We start from the raw sequence: 18,808 nt of genomic DNA, 5'->3' as shown, positions 1-18,808 counted from the left end.
TGCATTACAATGTAAAATACAATCAAGGAAAGCTCGTGTAAAATAGAGAACATCATTGAACAAGCTTTAAAATTAAAAGTCACTGTGAAGCTACTTATTTCCTGATTTATACCTTTTTCTTCTCTTTCCAAAGATGCCCTGAGCCAGTGGTTCTCAATTTGGGGTCCAGGTGGAGGATTCACCTGTTCTGATGTTGTCAAAATTAGATTTGCACATGCAAAGACCACCAAAATAGGACTTTTTTCCACCAGGTGTGTAACAAAAGATACTGCCCAAAGGTTGAGATTCCAGGATAAACACCACAGAACAGATAAAAGTGCATTTTTCAAATAAAAGAGGCTGCTATTTTCAAATTGTCCAATAGAGGCAGACATTGAGGTCCAGAAATAAACAGCAGATTGTAGAAAGACATTGCTGTGAAAGACATTGTTCCTATACTGTGATAGTGAATTTGTGAAAGTCAAGATTGTTTTTAAGTCAGTAAATCTCTCGTTGCTCACAAAAAGGTTTGAACTTTGTTCAAAATCTGTCAAAGCTAAGCTGAAATTGAGAAATCCCGAGTCATTTTATACATACACTTTAGTCAGTCTGGGGCTGTATTTGGTCACTGAACTAAGCATGACATACCCATTTTGGGACGTAAACCAGAAAAACTGGAAATCAGAAAAAGGGCCCACAGTCTGCCAGGCCCTGCATTTGAGCCTCCTTTTAAAAAAAGTATAATGTGAAAATCAAACCAAGAAAATCAGGTAGTGGTTAATGGGAGGTTCGCATAGTTCCAGATAAGTTCCTACATGTCGAAGGTAAAATCCCCCTCCACTTCTCTTTAGTTTGAGCTCTCCCAACAAAGCACATAAATTGTATCTTTTCATCCAGAAATAAAAGCATCTGTTGTAATTTACCCCAACAACAAAGTACAGCTCAGCTCCAGTGTGACACACAGTGTCGTAAGGGAAACACACTCCCAGTGTGGGCTCAGATCGGCAGTTTACATTTCACCCCTTTTCTACCAAAAACCAAGACAAAGTGACTCAATGAGATAGAAGGTTAAAGAACTGTAATCTTTGCCCTGCTGTTGCAGGAAAGTGTGACTGTACGGGACCTCATTGTCATGTGTGACACATGCGGGAGTGGCTGGCGCTGGTATGTTGAACACTCCCACTACTGTTCACTTCAACATTCACTGTTGAAGCGTAGCAACCATAACATGACGCCGATGATTTGTTCATAAGTTTATTTCAAAGTTGTTCAACAGACACAAATTTTCAGGAGTTGATCTAAAAAAGTTAAATGTTCTGCTTATTTTACACTATATACAAAATCACAATATAAAATCATTTGTCGCCGCTTGAGTAAACATGACTTCTTTTCTTTTTTTATTCACTTTTAACCCCTGGTAAACTATGTGGACGTTAGATATAAAATGACAGCACCAATTCTCCTGTTTTTATTTCCGGCAGCATCAAAAGTCCTCAATAGAAGTTAAAGTGCATCAAAGCACAAATAAAAGACGTTTCTCAGCAGAACATCTGATGCCTTTAGAAAGTGACCGCAGGAGGAACGCTGCACAGACAGAAACAGTCTGCACTGGGTGGTGCTGATGAACCCAATTTCTCTAAACCTTTAAAAAAAAAAAAAAATCTATAGTCCATTTGTTAAGCATGAAAATGCATGAGTTTTCAGAACACTGGTGGTGGGCAATACTTCTCCAGCCGTTCAGTGGAAACCCACTGAAACTGGCACAAGAGTGTTTTACGGCGGTATTTGGTTAAAGTACATTACACAAAACAGACACGAGTTAAAAAAAACCAAAGATCAAATAAAAGTGGGACATCATCAGTTTTACACATCAGAATACACCAGACAAGGAGTACTACCTTATATGTGGAAAAACACATATCTGTATAAAAACACTGCTATTGCAATAGAACTGTTGGTTGGTGATGAAAATCTGATGATGCCGCATCATAAAAAAATAAGCTGGGCAGAACTCCATAGAGCATTTCTTTTCTATTTGATGTTAAAATAGCTGCTTGACACACTTGTTTCTCTCAGCTGAACTTTGACTGAACTACACTGAAGTTGAAGTACGCAACAGATTTCAACAGGCACACTGTAAAGAGTGAAAAAGACGATCTCTCTGGTTAATGACTCACTAATTCTTTTGTATTAGCTAAAAAACAAACAAAAAAACCCCTCTTCTTTTTGTCGTGATTGTTGTTCCAATCAGGTTCGATGTGCAAGGCTAAACACAATTACTGCAATTCAGTGACCAGGATGTACAAAAAGATGGAAAAATTCACAATAAATTATCATTTGAAAGTGACTGTTTTGTTCATTAATAATAAATGAATGATTTTAGACAACTCAGCATGGCTATTTAATCGTCACCTCCTCCATCGTCATCGTCATCATCGTCGTCATCATCATCGTCGTCGTCGTCATCCTCTTCGCCTTCCTCCTCCTCCTCATCATCTCCGCTGCTGGGCTCAGACTCTTCATCGTCTGAACTTTCAGATTCTTTTTTCTTCTCCACAAGCTTCAGGTGAACTGCCTCTTCAGGTGCACTGATGCAAACCAGCGTCCAACAAATTCACAGAGAGATGGAAACAGTGAGACAGTCCGCTTGTGGACAACTGAGCGCGTGAAGATTGTAGCCGATGAATAAAAAGGCACTGGTTAACCTCAGCAACCATCCACTGCCAAAATACCCAGAATCCTCAGCTTGAAATAAACCCAGCCCAGCGAATAATGACCATAATGTGAGTTCAGCTTTGTTTGTTTTTTCCGATAAGACCAGTTCAGATGTGAGCTTTGATTCATTCTTCACCTGTTTTGACAAATCAGAGTGAAGCATCACTTGTTAAAGCTGCTCACAGAGAAAAGTGAAGGATTTGTACCGGAAAAAAAAAAAAAATAAAATCAGCTTTTAACTGCCACAGCTTGTAAACTGGACCCCTTAATAGCAAGCGACAAAGACTCTTTTCACTGCAGCAGTGTCATATATGAAGTGCTGGTGTTTTTTTTGTAGGGACACTATTTTGTGCCAACCTTATTGCAATGATTCAATTTAAAACATTCTTAACAGTCACTCCATGGTTTCAGAGTCAATCAGTACAAAAATAAAAATGCAAAATAGCATCTCTGTTGCAGTCAGCACTGCTGCAGTGAAGTTATGTTAATGAGCAAATTTTAAAAGAATATAGACATAGAAAAATCCATATTTACATCCCCTCGTCTACAATTTAAAGTCTTGTTTTGTTGCAATCACTGGCAACCTTTTTTGTAAAGCATATAAAGATCTGCATGTTTGGTATTACAACAAATTGGAAGCATGACACAATCTCTAATACTGAAGTAGTGATAAAGAACTACAATGACAGATATATAAATAAAAAGTTCACATTGGAGAAGCAAACATGGAAGGAAAAATATTGCTTTTCGAATCTCTCTTCCAGGAGAATAGACCCAAGCAGTCAATCAGACTCCACACCAGTCCCAAGAAGAAGAGGAGCTCCGGTTCTCTGGCCCTCACCACACTGTTGGATCCTTCCACTCCTGCTCTCGTGGGCCCATTTCAATGTCATTCTCCATGCGCCTTCTCTTGTAGAACCTTACCGCCACGAAAATACCAAAGATGATCAGGATTACTGCACACGAGCCTCCAACTGCAGCAGCCAGGACGCCGATCTCAGAGATCGATGCTAGAAGCAAAGGAGGCAAGAAAAGGGTCGAGGAGTGCATCGTACAGGTGCTTTGAAACACACGCCAACAAACTAAACCTTATGCATGCTTCAGATATGATGCAGCTTATTCTACTATTCCATTGGGATCGTATCACAATCACAACAGAAAAGTAAATAAAGGACAAATGACAATTCTGTTGTTTTGATCTGCTTGATGAATGACAAACAGACTCAGACATGTGATGCTCTCTAACCTTTGTCCACGACTCTGAGGACGATCTCTCCATTTTGGCCGTGTACGTCCGGACGGTTGCGCACCTGGCACACGAAGGTGCCGTTGAAGGTCGGAGGCACTTCGTGCAGGGTGATGGACGCGTCCCCACTTGAAACGTCTCCCGACCACACTGCATGGCCTTTAAAACGTCCGTGCTGGGGAGGGTACGCCACCTCCTGGTAGTAAAACACCTAAATAGACACATATTAGCAATCGCGTGGTTTCTCAACTTCAGAAACACAGAAAATCATACCTTCAGTCACTCCTAAGCGGCATTAACCTTTTACTGTATGATGCAGTGGCTAGAATGATACTTGCACCAAAAAAGACAATAAACACACACAGTAAACTTTGAGCGTCAACATCAAAGATCTTAGGGTGTACGGAATAGAATGAATGAGAAGGTTACAGTCATTCAAAGAGACAGAAACTACCTAGGAGGAAGTACAAGGGCAGGACTTTCAACTCGCATGCTGCTGTTTATATGTTGAGTCTTTTACAGAGTGCATTGACATCAATCAAATCATAAGAAAAATTGCATTTATAATGGGATTAATCTAACGGGTAAAGGAAATTTAAAAAGGAAGCATTTTAAAAGACGCCACCACCTCAAATCAAGAATACCGTAATTTCTGGACTAAGAGCCGCTACTTTTTTTTCCCCATACGCTTTGAACCCTGCGGCTTATACAATGACAATTCGAGTTAACAGGCTTCATGCCGCCAGATTCTACTTCCGCATGTAGATCCTCAGGGGCACTGGTTCATATAGGGATCAGCATTTCAGTAATGTAGCTGGGGCGAGGCCCAGGCATGCTTTAAGAGTTATAAGTGAAATTTTAAAACCACATCTAAAATGTACAGGGGTGGTGGCGTCTGTTAAAACCATGTAAGGTGCCTGGCTGCTGTGTTCTGAACCTGCTGGAGACAGGAAAGGGATTTTTCTTTTAAATTTAAACCAGCAGGGAGGAGATTGCAGTGGGAGAAGAGGAATGCATGGATGTGACTTTTTGTAGGTCATAAATTGATAGTTTGGAGTTGGACTGGAGCTGAAGGACACACGACTGATGGAAGGAAACGCGTGGACTCCAAGGTTCCTGACCGATTGTTTAATGTTTGTGGAATGGAGGCCGGGGATTTGTCTATGCAGGTGGTGAGACTTGTGGGACCAAACAACATGACAAGTATGCAAACATCCTTTCCATTCAGTTTAGTCAATGATGACTTGCCTTAGTTGTCATTATTATTGGGATGTTGTTGTTTTTTTTCCATGAATCTATAAACCTCAACCTGTTCTATTTTAAGAGAGACCAAGGCAGCAGCCAGTACAACGTTACAACGACCCCACTGAACATGGACACACGAATCATAATAGGACACTGAAATACAATGTAATAGATTTTCTATCTTGAAACAGCAGGAACCACTTGAAAGCTGGTGAGCTTATTGGTGCAAGAAATGTATGAAAGTGCATCACAATTCAATTTAGACTGAAGCATCAAAATAAACTGGTTCCAATACTTTGAGGTATTATTATTATGAAAAAAAAAAAATGCAATTTTCTTTACTCACCGACTCATCGGATCCTGAATTAATGGGTCTGAAGTTCCACGACACCGTGACGGACTGAGACGACATTTTGTGAGTGGAGCTGAAGGTGCACTTCAGTTTCACGTTCGTCCCATTGACCACTTCCAGCTCGCTCGCGGTATGTATCTCTATCGCGCTGACGTGTCGCGCCGCTGAGACGAAATGAATTGAGAAGTGAGAACGATAACTCCTCCAGAATTTCACCTCCCTGACAAATATCCACTGCTTTGTTTACAGAAGGACAAGTCTGTGCTTCAAGCGTCCCATTAAATAGCATTTCTTCATTCAATATTGATGGAACCAATCCAACAAAGCGAAACTATGAGTATGAAACGGCATTGAAAAGACAGAAAAGGTCTTGTCATGTCACAGATTGAGTGTTTATGGGTTTTGGCTGTCCACCGACTGTTTCTTGTGACGAGAACTGCCACAGTCCAAACTGCAGCCATTTCTTCAGACCTGATTTTCAACTCTTCTCTTGCAACTCGGGCCAGCACAGGAAACTCAAAATAATTCAAATACTTCCCCAGCGGCTGCACCTTCTGTGGATTAATGATTGTTGAGGTCCAGGAGGTCAGCTGGATAGAGACGGCTCCTACAAGTGCTTTAAAAACATAAACTAAAGATAATCACAACTTTTATAATTCCGTTTACATTTCCACACATTAGTATTGACACTACTTATTTGAAATTGTGGTAAACTATTTTACATGCCAACTGCTGCTCGTCCCAAATAGTTCAATTTAATCTGTAGGACGGTGGAGATCAGACCTGCAGACTCATCCTGCTGTCGTGGATTAAAACATTCCTTCTCGTGAGAGCTGGAGAAGCCAAAACTGTGCAGTAACACTCTAAAGTAGTGCATCATGTCTGTCTGTGTGAAGAAAGTGCAGGGATTGGGACTCATATAAATCTTTGTTAAGGAGTTAAAGCGCCTCCTCTTTGAATGTTGTCGTCGATCTAAACCATTTCAATGTGAGTCAAAGCGACAACACAAGATATTGTACTTGAACATGAGGGACTAAAAAAAAATGTCAAACAAGCAGCTTTAAAGGTGGAAGTGAAAGTATTACATTCTGTCGTCAATAAAATTGTATCATGTGAAATGAAACTGACACATCAACCTTTTTTTGTCTCAAGTTGAAGCTGAATTTAATTTAAAAAAAAAAAAAAAAAAACTCCATCCAAATTCTTTCCATGGTTTTGCAGGTGCGTACTGTTTATATACTACTAACACAAACACGTTTAGTTTCAGTTCCTCAGTGGTTTCCTCCTCCACTGGAAAAAGCCTGGGAACATTACAAGCGATCACTTGTATTACAAAGCATGCTCCACATTATCTTTTGACTGTGAAAACATGAACCTGCTTATCAGACAAACAGCCTTAAAAGTCACCCTCACTCACAAATCACTCTCATGGCCAATGCCCTGTTGCCTTCAGTCACTTGCCCTTTAACACAGCCCCAACCACATTTTTTAAAACAGAAAATAGATGCATTTCAGGCATTTTAATAGTCTGCTTTTCTATTATTTGTCAACCATCTATTGAGCAGTTTAAATTGAACTTTTTAAAAGTTACATGCATGGAAGTGATCTCTAAATGTTTGATTGATTGAGAAAAGTGTATTATTATTAGTGAAACATCAGACTTGTTATATTATTGGTATGTATATGTGATTAAAAAAAGCATTAATCTTATTTTTCAACTGATTTGAGCAAAATCAGACAAATCCAAGTGGCTTTTCCAACAAGATCAGGAAATGTCTTTGAACTAGGATATTTAAAACATAAGCATCACAATTTGATGTTGGTTTGTAACAAAACACATAACAAAACCATGAACACGGGTATGATCATGAGTGTTATACAGAGGTATTTGCATAAGTGGGAGTAAAAAAAAAAAAACTATCATCAAAGTACTTTTTTGGATGACTTACAATTTCGTTTGTAATTTTTTATCAGTGTGTAATTTATCTCATATGTAGTCCATCATGTCACAACTGAGTACACTAACAACGAATTGATATTCAAACGGTATTTTTTATGTTCTTTTAACGTAAAATTACTGCTTTATAGCCACATTTATTTACCATAGAGTAACTTGTGTTGGCGTTTTCCCTTTGAGAAATGCTTTGATATTACCTACAACTATATTGTTATCAATGTCTATTACTGACAATGTGATTAGTCTCCATTAATAGTCATTTGTGACATAGATATAAGTCTAAGTGTAATAAAGTACAATTTAAACAATGTAAGAGTAGTTTAAAAGTTCAGTAACTTTTAAACACTGGTTCTTTCTGAATGTTAGGACGAATACTTCACTTAAATTGACAACTATCACAAAATAACCAAAATATAACCCGTGGGATTAAAATGAGTCCTGCAGCTCATTTAATCACCCCTGGGGGCATTTATAATATCCAAAGACAGACTTTGTAAGAGTTCGAGACGTCTTACAGCTGTTTAGTACTTCACACGCTCGGCCTGTTTTGTCGTTGAAGAACAAGTGAAGGCAAGGTGAGCTCGCGCTCCTCCAGGAAGTGGCTCGCGCTCACCTGGCACCAGCAGTCCCCCCAGGAGAAGCAGAGGCCATATCCGAGACATGGGAGCACACATTGAAGAAGACTGTACTCCGGCGGGTCAGTTCCTCTGAAGAAGAGCCTTCATGTAAGTTTTCTTTTAACGGGAGGACATGAAAGCAGGACCACCGCGGACAGTCGAAGGGAAGCTCCCGAGGAGGAATAGTGGTTTACTCCTCCGCACACACACACACCTGGTGGGCGGGGCTTGATCGCGTGTTACTTGCATAACCTGTTCACTAACAGGAGAGAGGCGCTCGAGCCGTCTCACCTGAAGCAGCCTTCACGAGTCGATGTATGGGTGTTTTATAGCTGACGACTCACAGAGCACAGAAAGAAAAGAAAGAAAGAAAGAAAGAGTTGTAGCCCGTTGTCTGCTGACTGGTACCATCTTGTGGCCATGAAAGATGTCACAGAAACAGGTGTCTGTCAGCAAACCTCAAAAAAAAAGAAAAGAAAGGAAGAAAAGAAAAGAAAAGGAAAAGAAAAGAAAAGAAAAGAAAAGAAAAGAAAAAAAAAAGTTTTTTATTATTAATTGGAAAAAGAGTACTCATCTTCTCATGATGGACTTTTGGAAGTAGACCCAGGCACACATTGGGAGAACATGCAAACTCAAACCCATCACAGTCTCACGTGAGACAAGAGTACTGACCACTACACCACACGTCCTCCTGCTCTGGAGCTTCATCTATAAAACATTGCACAGGATTCCTACTAAAAATGTGCATGCGCAAGGTGCAAAGTTGGCATACTGTACAGTTTGGGTTTTTTTAGATCACAAACTTTACGTGGGAAGTGGCGTACACATCTTTCAGGACCCGTTTTGTGCTTAAGCAACCTTTATAAATGAAAACCCTTGTATAAACCCTTGTAGTTGCAGATTACCTTCGTCCATTAACCTTTGTCTAATGTCTATATGTCAGCCTTCATCCATCCATCCATCCATCCATCATCCATCCCTCCGTACCTACTTTAAGTAATAATTGTGGCTTTGCTGCATTTCTGAGATATAAGAAAAAGACATCAAGGCTGAGTGGATTCAAACACGGACATCAAACGTTTGCAAGACAATATATATTTATTAAAATCCATCACATAGTTGTTCCAAACATTTTGGAAAAGTTGACGCGATCGGTCTGCAAATTCATCTTCTTTAATTTTCTTGTGTTTTGTTTTCCCCCTCAATCCCAGACTGACTCCTTGATGGTGAGATCAGGCCTGTGCGGCATCTCCTTCCCATCATCTGCCGGACTCCTTGTTCTCCTTATCACTGAAGATGGCCGAGCGTTACTCTCTCGGGTGACACTGAGTTCTGATTATATCGACATCTTGTTCCCATAGTTTTTAAACAGTACTCTAGGCTACATCATCTGCTATACTACTTCCTGTAGATTGTCTGCCGCTCAATCTAGCAGTAAAACTTGAGCTTTAGATGGAAGTTTGTGGCTTTGATAAATCCACTGATAAAACACGAGTCAAAGCCCAATCAAACCAGGTCGAGCAAAGCTGTGAACAAGTTGAATGGGTCAACATCTGCAAGGCAAAAGACAGAAGAAGTCATTTTCTGAGGTATCCTTATCTTCTTCTTCTAAAAAAAAAAAGTAGGTTCATTCTGTTTAAGTGCCTAACATGAAACTCAAGTCATTTTAATGGCACACCATTTGTTCACATAAAAAGGTCAAAAGGATTTAAAAAAAAAAAAAGCTTACTGGAAGTCTCGTTGACGACTCTGAGGACGACCTCTCCATCCCTGCCTCTTGTGTCTGGCAAATTGCGCACCTGGCAGACGTAGGTACCTCTGAATTTGGGCGTGACTCGCTTCAAGGTGATGGAGGCATCTTTTTCCAGGACGTCCCCTGACCATTCCACAGGTTTCCTAAAACGTCCATCGGGTACGGGGTAGGGTTTCCTATGGTAGAACATCAACTGAAATACACACACATGAACACTTTCAAGTCACATTCTGAATAAATGAAGATATAAAAGAACACGCCTCGATGAATATAAATGAGTTTGAACCGTTTCTTGAGCCTCGTCTTAAAACCTCGTGCACCACATACCGTCTTCTCACGTTTCTTACTGCGTCTGAAGAGCCAGTTTACAGATACAGACTCCGGTGACACGGGGTTTCATGGAGCTGAATTTGCACTTCAGCTTCACGTCCGTCCCATTGACCGCCTCCACCTCGGCTGCAGTGTAAATGAAAATCCCACCGACTTGTTGCAGCCCTGGAGACAACAAAGAGTGTCAGCACTCTCCGATGAACATGTCGGGAATAGATGCAGATCCAAGTTTGTCAAAAACCATTGGAAGATATGTAGTTTTCTTTTTTTTTTTTTTACATCAATAAAGCTTGCCTTGTGTTATTTCTTTTTTCCCCTCTCTGTTGCTTCTGTTACGTCTGTTACGTCTTGGTTTATGTCTTTCTTGGTTTCAACTCTTATGTTTGATTAGATTCATATCATGTCTAGGAATGTCAGTATGGTTACTGTCTGTTCTGTTCACATGCTGGGATGTTTTTCGTTCTCTTTCTTTGTTGTTGAAAAATTATGGCTCACCCCTTCAAATAAACACCCATCTGTGCTTGTGGGAAACTTTCAGCCACTCTGGAATATTTTACAGCATTAAAAAGTCCTTATATGAGCTCTTATAAAGAAATGGAAAATGACTTTTTGTGCCATTCAACATTTCATTTCCAAGCATTATAGTTAAATATGACTTTTTGTTGCATACCGATCCTAAAGGTGAGTGAAGAAAAACAATAATACAAAAAGTTCATTCATTCTCTTTCAAGCAATCCAAAACTGTATTTTTCCGATATGTATGTATGTACAGTATGTATATCCACATGCTCTGTGCTTAAACATACCATTATATTCATCATGGTTCTCCACTAAAAGAAGAAAAGTGATGCTATTTGAAACTTACCAAGCTCCAACAATCCGCCCAGAAGTGTGAAAAGTATAATTCTCAGAAACATTGTAATTGTCCTTTTGCACAGGAGTTATAAATGAATGTGAATCAGTTTAACAAAGAAACTCAGTAGCTTGTAATTGCCCACTGTGGTGGCTGTGCAGTATGCTGGTGCTGAAAATGTTTTGCAGTTCTTGATGGGTGGAGCGATGTTTAAGCTTCAATGACGTTGCTTCATAACTTGTTATTCAGGGCCTGTCTGTACCTGCAGTTAAATACTGTTGGAGGCTGTTTAAGAGAATTCACACATGCCCTTGTGTCCTTGATCTTTAGTCTGCTGTGTGAGAAGACCCCCCCAAAAAAAAGAAAAAATAAGAGAAAAACAAAGAATGCATTTCGCTACGATGCCAAGTAAGCACTTTCACTTTGGAAGGGGGATTATTACTCATTATCTCATTTTGCTTTTCAGGTACAAAAGAGGCTTCAGCCAATTGAGAAAGCAACAAGCAGCACAATGATCTCAATAAAATGATTAATCAGTATGATAGAATTTTAGGGCAATTATAAGTGGTAACTCATAACAACAGCTTAGAGTAATATGAATACTGACTATAGGCATCCAGGGGTCACTCTTCCATCATAGGGCATGGAGACAGACTCATTCACATTTCTACATTTAGAGCAATTTAGAGCCGCCTGTTTACCTCATACGTGTTTTTGGACTGGAAAGCTAGAGCATACACAGAGAGAACATGCAACCCACACAAAGAAAGGCCTACAAGAGTGGCAGCCTGTATCGATTTTATTTTGAATTGTTTGTAAATGAACCAATGTATTTTTTTTTTTTCAAATAAAATAAAATGTGTTCAATTTAACACGGCCAGCCATTTAATAATCTTTAAACAACAGTTTCTCTTGGCTATATAGAGAAACATACCATTTCCCCCTCCAGGTGTGATCAGAATTAAAGATGAGAGTACTAGAATGCAGTTTGATCCTATTGACCATGATGCATTGCAGCCAGCTAGTAGGTTGTAGATCAGTGATGGGTCACAAGTGAGAGAGAAGGAATACGCAGGTGAGATGAGGATTTAGTTTGTCAGATCAGCTTCGCGATTATCTGAAACACGTAAAGTATTATGTCAATGTGGGGACAGCTTCAGCTTGTTGAGACATCGCCACAACGATCACGCTACCCATGATTCATTGCGAACCAGCTGTGTTAAAAAAGTGCTGTTGCCCCGCAGTCACATCTTACCAACCCAGCAGCTCTCTGGTGGCCGCAACACGCTGTAAACTACAAAAGCAAGTAGGATTCATGCTCCAGACTTTCCGACAAGGTGAGATTAAAAAGTGACATGGTTTGCCCGAATGGCTCCCTGACGAGCATCACTCTGGCCAGTCAGTGTCTCGTCTGCCTTGCGGGGTTACGACTGGTGGTGTCAGCGAGCAGCGCCGCGCTCCGCCCTCACACCGTCTCTGCGCGTTGCCTTCTTGACACACCTTTTGTTGTCTCGTCTAGCTGGAGGCAGCTAACGGTTGCTCGCGAGCATCACCCGCGTCGACTAACCGCCACCCGGTGAAGTCAAACCGGCGTCAGAGAGCCAGCCGAGGGAGGGAAGACCCGACACGCTCGCCAGGTGAGGTCTCTTTTGGCGACGAAGACGCATTTTCCCCCGCGACGCTTTACGATAACGGGCTTGTGTCGGGAGAGTCGGTGATGCTGCCAGCGATGATGTACAGTTATTAGCTAGCTAGCTAGCGGCTAACAAGCTAACGTCAGATAACCAGCCGAGTTAATGCGATCTGCTCTGATCTATAAACACCCGCCAGGCCAGCGAAAGTGGCCTACATCCGTATTAGGCCGCCGGTCCGTCTGCTCCTGAAGCCATAAGCCGCTGCACCACAGCTATAGCTTCTGCTAGCTGGTGCTGATGCTTTCCTCCGGCTGCTGTTTCACCATCGTGAACCCTTCCCCGCTGCTTGTTGCGGTGCGATGCTGTTTACCACATCAAGAGTGCTGTGTGTGGTTGTATTTATGTTTGGAAATGCTTTGGGTTTCTCCTCCAGGATGAACGGGGACGAGCTGAACCCTGCTGCAGTGGCTAAGCCAGTCGAGGATGTTCAGGGGGATGGACGGTGGATGTCACAAGTATGTTTGTTTTTTTGCTGCAGATCGTTAAAACACTTCCTGCCTTTAGTCTTGAGATTCATTCACATTTCAGGATTACATGTATGTTACTAAGCAGTCATGCACATGTCAATGGTCAATAATGTTATATTGAACTCTTTATGTGTTCACCATCTGGGTTTCAGTATTGTGTTGTGATTTTATAGGACTAAATAGACATCCTCCAACAATAACATGTCTGATCAAATGAGCGGATGATTAAAATTCAACAGAACGAAAACCCTAAAACATGCAGGAAGGACAGGGGGTCCACAAAGAAGAATGCATAACACAAGTGTCATAGTTTTTCTTGTTTTGATACAGTAGTTTATTGTAATATCAAACTAAACCTTGACTGAATACTCAGTCTTTATATAAATAAATTGTAACAGTGTGAAAAATGTGTGATTTTGTTGTGCGTTGTTTCCTTTGGCTTTGTGTATTTGCGCCTCTTGGTAGGTCTCTGTGAGGTTAATCCTCCAAAGCTAATAGAACTGAGACAGACGGCTTTACACCGAGCTCTGTATTAGTAGGGGTCACCAGACGTGTCTTGACTGTGATGAGCTCACAGGATTTTGTCTTACAACTATTATCTCACTGCTTAGGAAGCCCACAACTCAAAGGCATTACCTCAGTCTGAAAGACAGAATTGTTTGAATCACTTGTAACTGCTCCCTAATCGATCTTCTATGTTACATTTATTAATGACGTCTCTCTGTTTTATTTCTTTCTTTCTTTGTGCAGCACATACGATTTGTACAAGAATGCAAAGATGCTGAACCAGACGTGCTTTTTGTGGGGGATTCTATGGTACAACTAATGCAGCAGTATGAGGTGAGATTAGAGGGTTTCCTTGTTTATATACTCATACTCACACCGCAGCAGCAAATTTCTCTAAAATCAACTATTTTCCCTGGAAAATCTTCAAATCTTTCCAATCAGAATCGATTTGGTGCATCCTCTGATATATTGATATTGGTTTCTTTATTCACATTGTTATTTGCCAACACACAGATATTACACCTGCACAGCTCTTCTGCTTTTATTTACATGTTCAGTCTGTTTACGTCTTTTGCAGAGGCCGATGCTTCTAGAGACGATTTGTCTCATTGTTGTGATTTATTGGACAGCAATAATGCATCAGTATTTAACCTTGACTAAGTCTTCTGCGTGATCAAATCAACAACTTCCTGAAACTATGCTTGTTCAGGAAGAGATTGTCTTTATATTCAATGTGGCTGCACAATGTATTGCAAAGTCATCATCATTACAATATCAACATTGCAGACTGACTGAAGTACCAGTACCTTAAGACTTTTATTCATGCACTTTGCATTTATGCTCTGCATTTCAACATATTGGGTCGATCTGGTTGAGCCATATGCCACTTTATTGTGTTGACAGGGTTTCATATTACATTACATTATTTCAACATTACATGACATCTCGGTAGCAACAGGCAGGAGGACAAAGATTATGAAAAAAATGACAAACTCAACAACTGCTTTGCTTGTGGAAACACTTTAGTTTAGCAAATAATGTTTGCTTCGTGTTAATGTGATATTTTAAACTTGAAGTGCTTCGGTGAAAAGGAAAACTTCTTCCTGCAGAGTGTGTAATAATTTGTCATTTTACTGGTCAGTCTTAGGGGGTTTTTTGTTCTCAAATTTCCCATCAGAAGGTCCAACGTGCTGTTTAGCGTCTTCCACATCGAGTTGGTTCTGTCTACTAGATCACCTGCAGCAGGTCGACTTGGGCAAACTGCTTTTCATGGTTTCTGAGTCATTCTGCGCTGCAGATGGGTTTATAGTATTTAAATGTTTAATCAGATTAATCATGATGATGGATTAATCCACAATAATTTTGACAACCCTAACATATACAACTTATGTGGAATTTCATCCAAACATTGGCTATCGCAGTGACATAAAAAGTGCATGTGATGTTTACTACTTGTGACCTTTGATGCGATTTGCTCAACAACAATTGTATCAGCATCATAACAAAATCAATTTATGTGTTCATTGAGCACGAGAGAAAGAGGAAGGAAAGTTCAGATTGGTGTCTTTGTCAACAGATCTGGAGAGAGTTTTTCTCTCCTCTTCATGCTCTCAACTTTGGCATCGGCGGAGACACTACAAGTAATGTGCTGTGGAGGCTGCAGAACGGAGAGCTGGACAACATCCGTCCCAAGGTGACATGCGGACATCTGCAACAAGCAGACAGTCGAGGGCATAATCATCATATACAGTTAAAACAGAATCAAGTCTTAGTACAATACGCCATGTGCACACACCACGTCGCACCCTTTGACCCAGAGAGACTTCACACATGCACTGTTTGTCTTTGCAAACGCAAACACACACGCACACACGCACGCACACATGCACACACACACACACACACACACACACACACACACACACACACATACACACACACACACACACACACACACACACACACACACACACACAGACGTTGCTGTTGCTCACTGTCTTTATCTGAATTTCTGCAGCAGATGGTATTTCGTGACCCTCGGTAGCCGTATAATTTCTTTTTAGTGTTTGAGGGAAATGTTGTCGTGTTAACAGCCTGTTTTATCACTCCGAGCCTGATGGGTTTATTTATACCTTGAAACTGATCCATGAATTCTTATTTGCTCAGAACAGCTAATAAGGTGTTTGTCCTCCACCCGGTTTGGTTTGATTTCAGTCCTGCAGGCTGGACCGTGTTCAGTGGAGCTGATTTAACTGTGCTTGTGTGCTCTTGTCCAGGTGGTGGTGCTGTGGGTAGGAACCAACAACTATGAACACACAGCGGAGCAGGTGGCAGGAGGCATCGTGGCAATTGGACAAGAGCTCATTTCACGTCTCCCGAAAGCAAAGATAGTAGTACTGGTAAGCCTATTCATGCGGCTCCTGTTTTTTATCCTATTGATCTCATGATTTCATTGGTTTAATGTGATGTAATGACACAACTTTTGAAATTTTAAAGCTAATTCCTGCACAACTCCACAGTTAAATGAAATACTGACAGATAGGCAGAGGTGGGTAGAGTACTGAAAACAATTACCGGTACTCAAGTTGCACTCAAGTTGCACTCAAGTATTGTTTCTTTCACATAATTATATATCTCAAGCCACAGTAAAAAGCAGGTTTACAGAAATGTACTTCAGTAAGAGCAATCTGATTAAAACCTACTCAATTAGTGAGCTATCATTTTCTAATTTCTTTTTTTCTAAACTACATTTTTCCTCAGTACAGGTTTTTCTTGACAATTTTGAATTCTTGTGAACAACACTGACACTATGTAAGAACTTAAACATATTCCATTTCATCGAGTGAGGGACCACAAGTGTTGTAACTACTTTACTGTTGGAAATAAGTAGAGTTTGACATGGTTACACTTAACTACCTTTAGCTTTGCTACCTCTGATCTTCTCACAACAGTTCTGCTTTTAAGAGACAATGTAGTATTTCTATCTTTACTTCAGCCGAGAGATAAATTATGTCTCATTATGGAGATAATATTGAGTCGCATATGAATTTTACATCCATGTAGACGAGGCAAACACCGAATAAATTTAAACTTTGTGTAGCGTCAAGAATCCTCAGTAACTGGAAGCCAGCAGATGTCCTCTTTTGACACCTCTTCCTTTTCTTTTTATAAATGAAAATTGTTTGTGGTATTCTTGGATTTCCGTTTGAATTCTGAATCATTGTGGCACGTCAGGAGGTTTTGATGTCAAACAAAGCAGCTGAGATCTTTTTGTGGATTTTAGGGTTTGTTGCCTCGAGGGGAACGTCCCAACGCACTCCGGGAGAAGAACGCCGCCGTTAACGGTTTCCTGCGCTCCTGGCTGCCGCGATTGGGCCAGACTCAGATTCTGGACGTGAGCAAGGAGTTCGTCCACTCTGACGGGACCGTCAACCCAAGGGACATGTTTGACTTCCTCCACCTGACGTCGTCGGGTTACCGCACCATGGCCAAGCCCCTCAGTGACCTGCTGCTTCAGATACTGGAGGAGACGCCAGAGGAGAGACGGGCGTCGCTGGTCTGAGCGGCCGTGGCCACAAAGCACATTGATCCGGAGGCATGTCTCACCTGTGGAGGGGGGGGGGGGGGACATGCCCCCGGTACTGGAAGGAGGAAAGGCTCGCAGTCAGGGTGAGGTGGTCCGCTCACATGAGTGGGTCCACATGATTACATTTCTGAGCGGAGAGATCAGGTGCTGGAGAGGGAGAGAGAGACCTCACAATGGACGTGGACGCTGAGACTGCAGAACTAAAACGGACCTGCTCAGACAATTCTGAAACACGGATACATAAAGTTTATGTGGGATTACACACACACACACACACACACACACACACACACACACACCCCAACACCATTCTTACCTTGTAGATGAAAAAAAGTGTTTCCTTCTATCACCTGTGCCACAGACAAAAACCTCGTCCAGTTTGCTAATCCTGGTGTCGTCCACAGAAAGCTGTACGCCGCTTTCTCTCCTCCCTGTATGCAGAACCAAGGCCTGGTTCACCAATTAGTTTTCTGGTTTCACACATTACTTAAAGACATTGCACAACTGCACACTGCCACTTCAGTCTGCAAGTGAAAACCCTGTTGCCGCTGTTACACTGCTGAGAAATATATCGAGGGTGTATAAAAGAAACTTCCTAACGATTTGTGCTTCGAGCTTAACGTTGCAATGCAGAACGATATGTAAAAAAAATAATCGACAGAATGTTTCTAATTATAATTTTGTCGTTGTGCACTGTTTCATGAACTCAGCCCAGCAAAGAGCACTCGCTATATTTAATGTTCACTTTGTGTAGCCACCTGTTGAAAGTGTTCCGACCCGGGGTGGCTGTTTGCTGCATGTGTGTTATTGAGGCGAGCCTCAGCTTCGCTGCAGAAACGCTTCAGTATGAAACGGCACTCTGTCAGTCCATATCATGTATTTGTACATATTCATAAATGACGGCACGCTGCTGAATCTGCTGGTTAGATCGTATGTAGGCCTTCCACACATACTTCCAATGCCCAGAAATTATGTTTGAGGAAGCTGGAACCAAATTATTCAATGACACTTGTTTTAAAAAAAAAAAATGTACAGAACTAGATCTGCTACAGATTCCTGGGGAGCATAGAGCTAAATAGCACTCGTGCATTCCCTTTCCAACACTGCTATTGATCTCTGATATGTTTGAATAATCACTGTCAGACTCTTAAACCTGGACAGCTCCAGGCGCTCTCTCCCTCGTTCTCCTTTTATACGTGCATAAACTGTAATTCCTGTCTTTGTTCGGCTGCTCTGCTCCTGGATCTCTGACCTTGTATTTGTTGTCGACGCTCACCCGGCCTCGCCACTCTGCGCTCTCTTGACTTCTCTCCATAGTATGGTTACTAAATATTCTTTTAGAGATAGCCACACTATTAAGCTATACTGAACACAGCTACACTGGACTTATTCACGCTAACTGTTAGAGAGCAATCACAGGTTATGTAAAGAAAACCATTCGTCTGTGGGCTTATACTAGCTGTCTGTTCATGGCTCCACTCCGGTCCAATCCTGGCCCAGAGTCTCT

At 41.2% G+C, this 18,808-nt stretch overlaps 2 protein-coding genes across 2 annotated transcripts; one reads left to right on the top strand and one right to left on the bottom strand.

Moving 5' to 3' along the window:
* Positions 1-1,218: 1,218 nt before the first annotated feature.
* On the bottom strand, positions 1,219-8,409 carry LOC308121592 (myelin protein zero-like protein 2). The gene is made up of 5 exons (XM_080482905.1): positions 8,108-8,409; positions 5,532-5,701; positions 3,941-4,151; positions 3,536-3,704; positions 1,219-2,567 (listed from the first exon to the last, which is right to left on the bottom strand). The coding sequence occupies exons 1-5, from the start codon at positions 8,166-8,168 to the stop codon at positions 2,381-2,383; spliced, it is 798 nt and encodes a 265-aa protein (XP_080339031.1). The 5' UTR covers positions 8,169-8,409; the 3' UTR covers positions 1,219-2,380.
* Positions 8,410-12,540: 4,131 nt separating this feature from the next.
* pafah1b2 (platelet-activating factor acetylhydrolase 1b, catalytic subunit 2) lies at positions 12,541-18,317 on the top strand. The gene is made up of 6 exons (XM_080482897.1): positions 12,541-12,684; positions 13,115-13,196; positions 13,959-14,048; positions 15,292-15,408; positions 15,992-16,114; positions 16,999-18,317. Exons 2-6 carry the CDS (start codon positions 13,116-13,118, stop codon positions 17,275-17,277), a joined length of 690 nt encoding a protein of 229 aa, XP_080339023.1. The 5' UTR covers positions 12,541-12,684; position 13,115; the 3' UTR covers positions 17,278-18,317.
* The last annotated feature ends 491 nt before the right edge of the window (positions 18,318-18,808 follow it).

Source organism: Lipophrys pholis, assembly GCF_963383615.2.
Source record: "Lipophrys pholis genome assembly, chromosome: 16".
NCBI lineage: Eukaryota > Metazoa > Chordata > Actinopteri > Blenniiformes > Blenniidae > Lipophrys > Lipophrys pholis.
This window is presented reverse-complemented; position numbering and strand designations above follow the sequence as displayed.

Excerpts from the sequence above, each read along its gene's own strand:
- LOC308121592 (XM_080482905.1), bottom strand. The coding sequence starts at position 8,168 with ATGTGTGCTCCCATGTCTCGGATATGGCCTCTGCTTCTCCTGGGGGGA. Across the intron at positions 4,152-5,531 it reads ATTCAGGATCCGATGAGTCG|GTGTTTTACTACCAGGAGGT; the intron begins GTGAGTAAAGAA and ends GTGTCTATTTAG. Across the intron at positions 2,568-3,535 it reads TGGAAGGATCCAACAGTGTG|TGCACCTGAAGAGGCAGTTC; the intron begins GTGAGGGCCAGA and ends GGTTTGCATCAG.
- pafah1b2 (XM_080482897.1), top strand. The coding sequence starts at position 13,116 with ATGAACGGGGACGAGCTGAACCCTGCTGCAGTGGCTAAGCCAGTCGAG. Across the intron at positions 13,197-13,958 it reads ATGGACGGTGGATGTCACAA|CACATACGATTTGTACAAGA; the intron begins GTATGTTTGTTT and ends TTCTTTGTGCAG. Across the intron at positions 15,409-15,991 it reads TGGACAACATCCGTCCCAAG|GTGGTGGTGCTGTGGGTAGG; the intron begins GTGACATGCGGA and ends GCTCTTGTCCAG.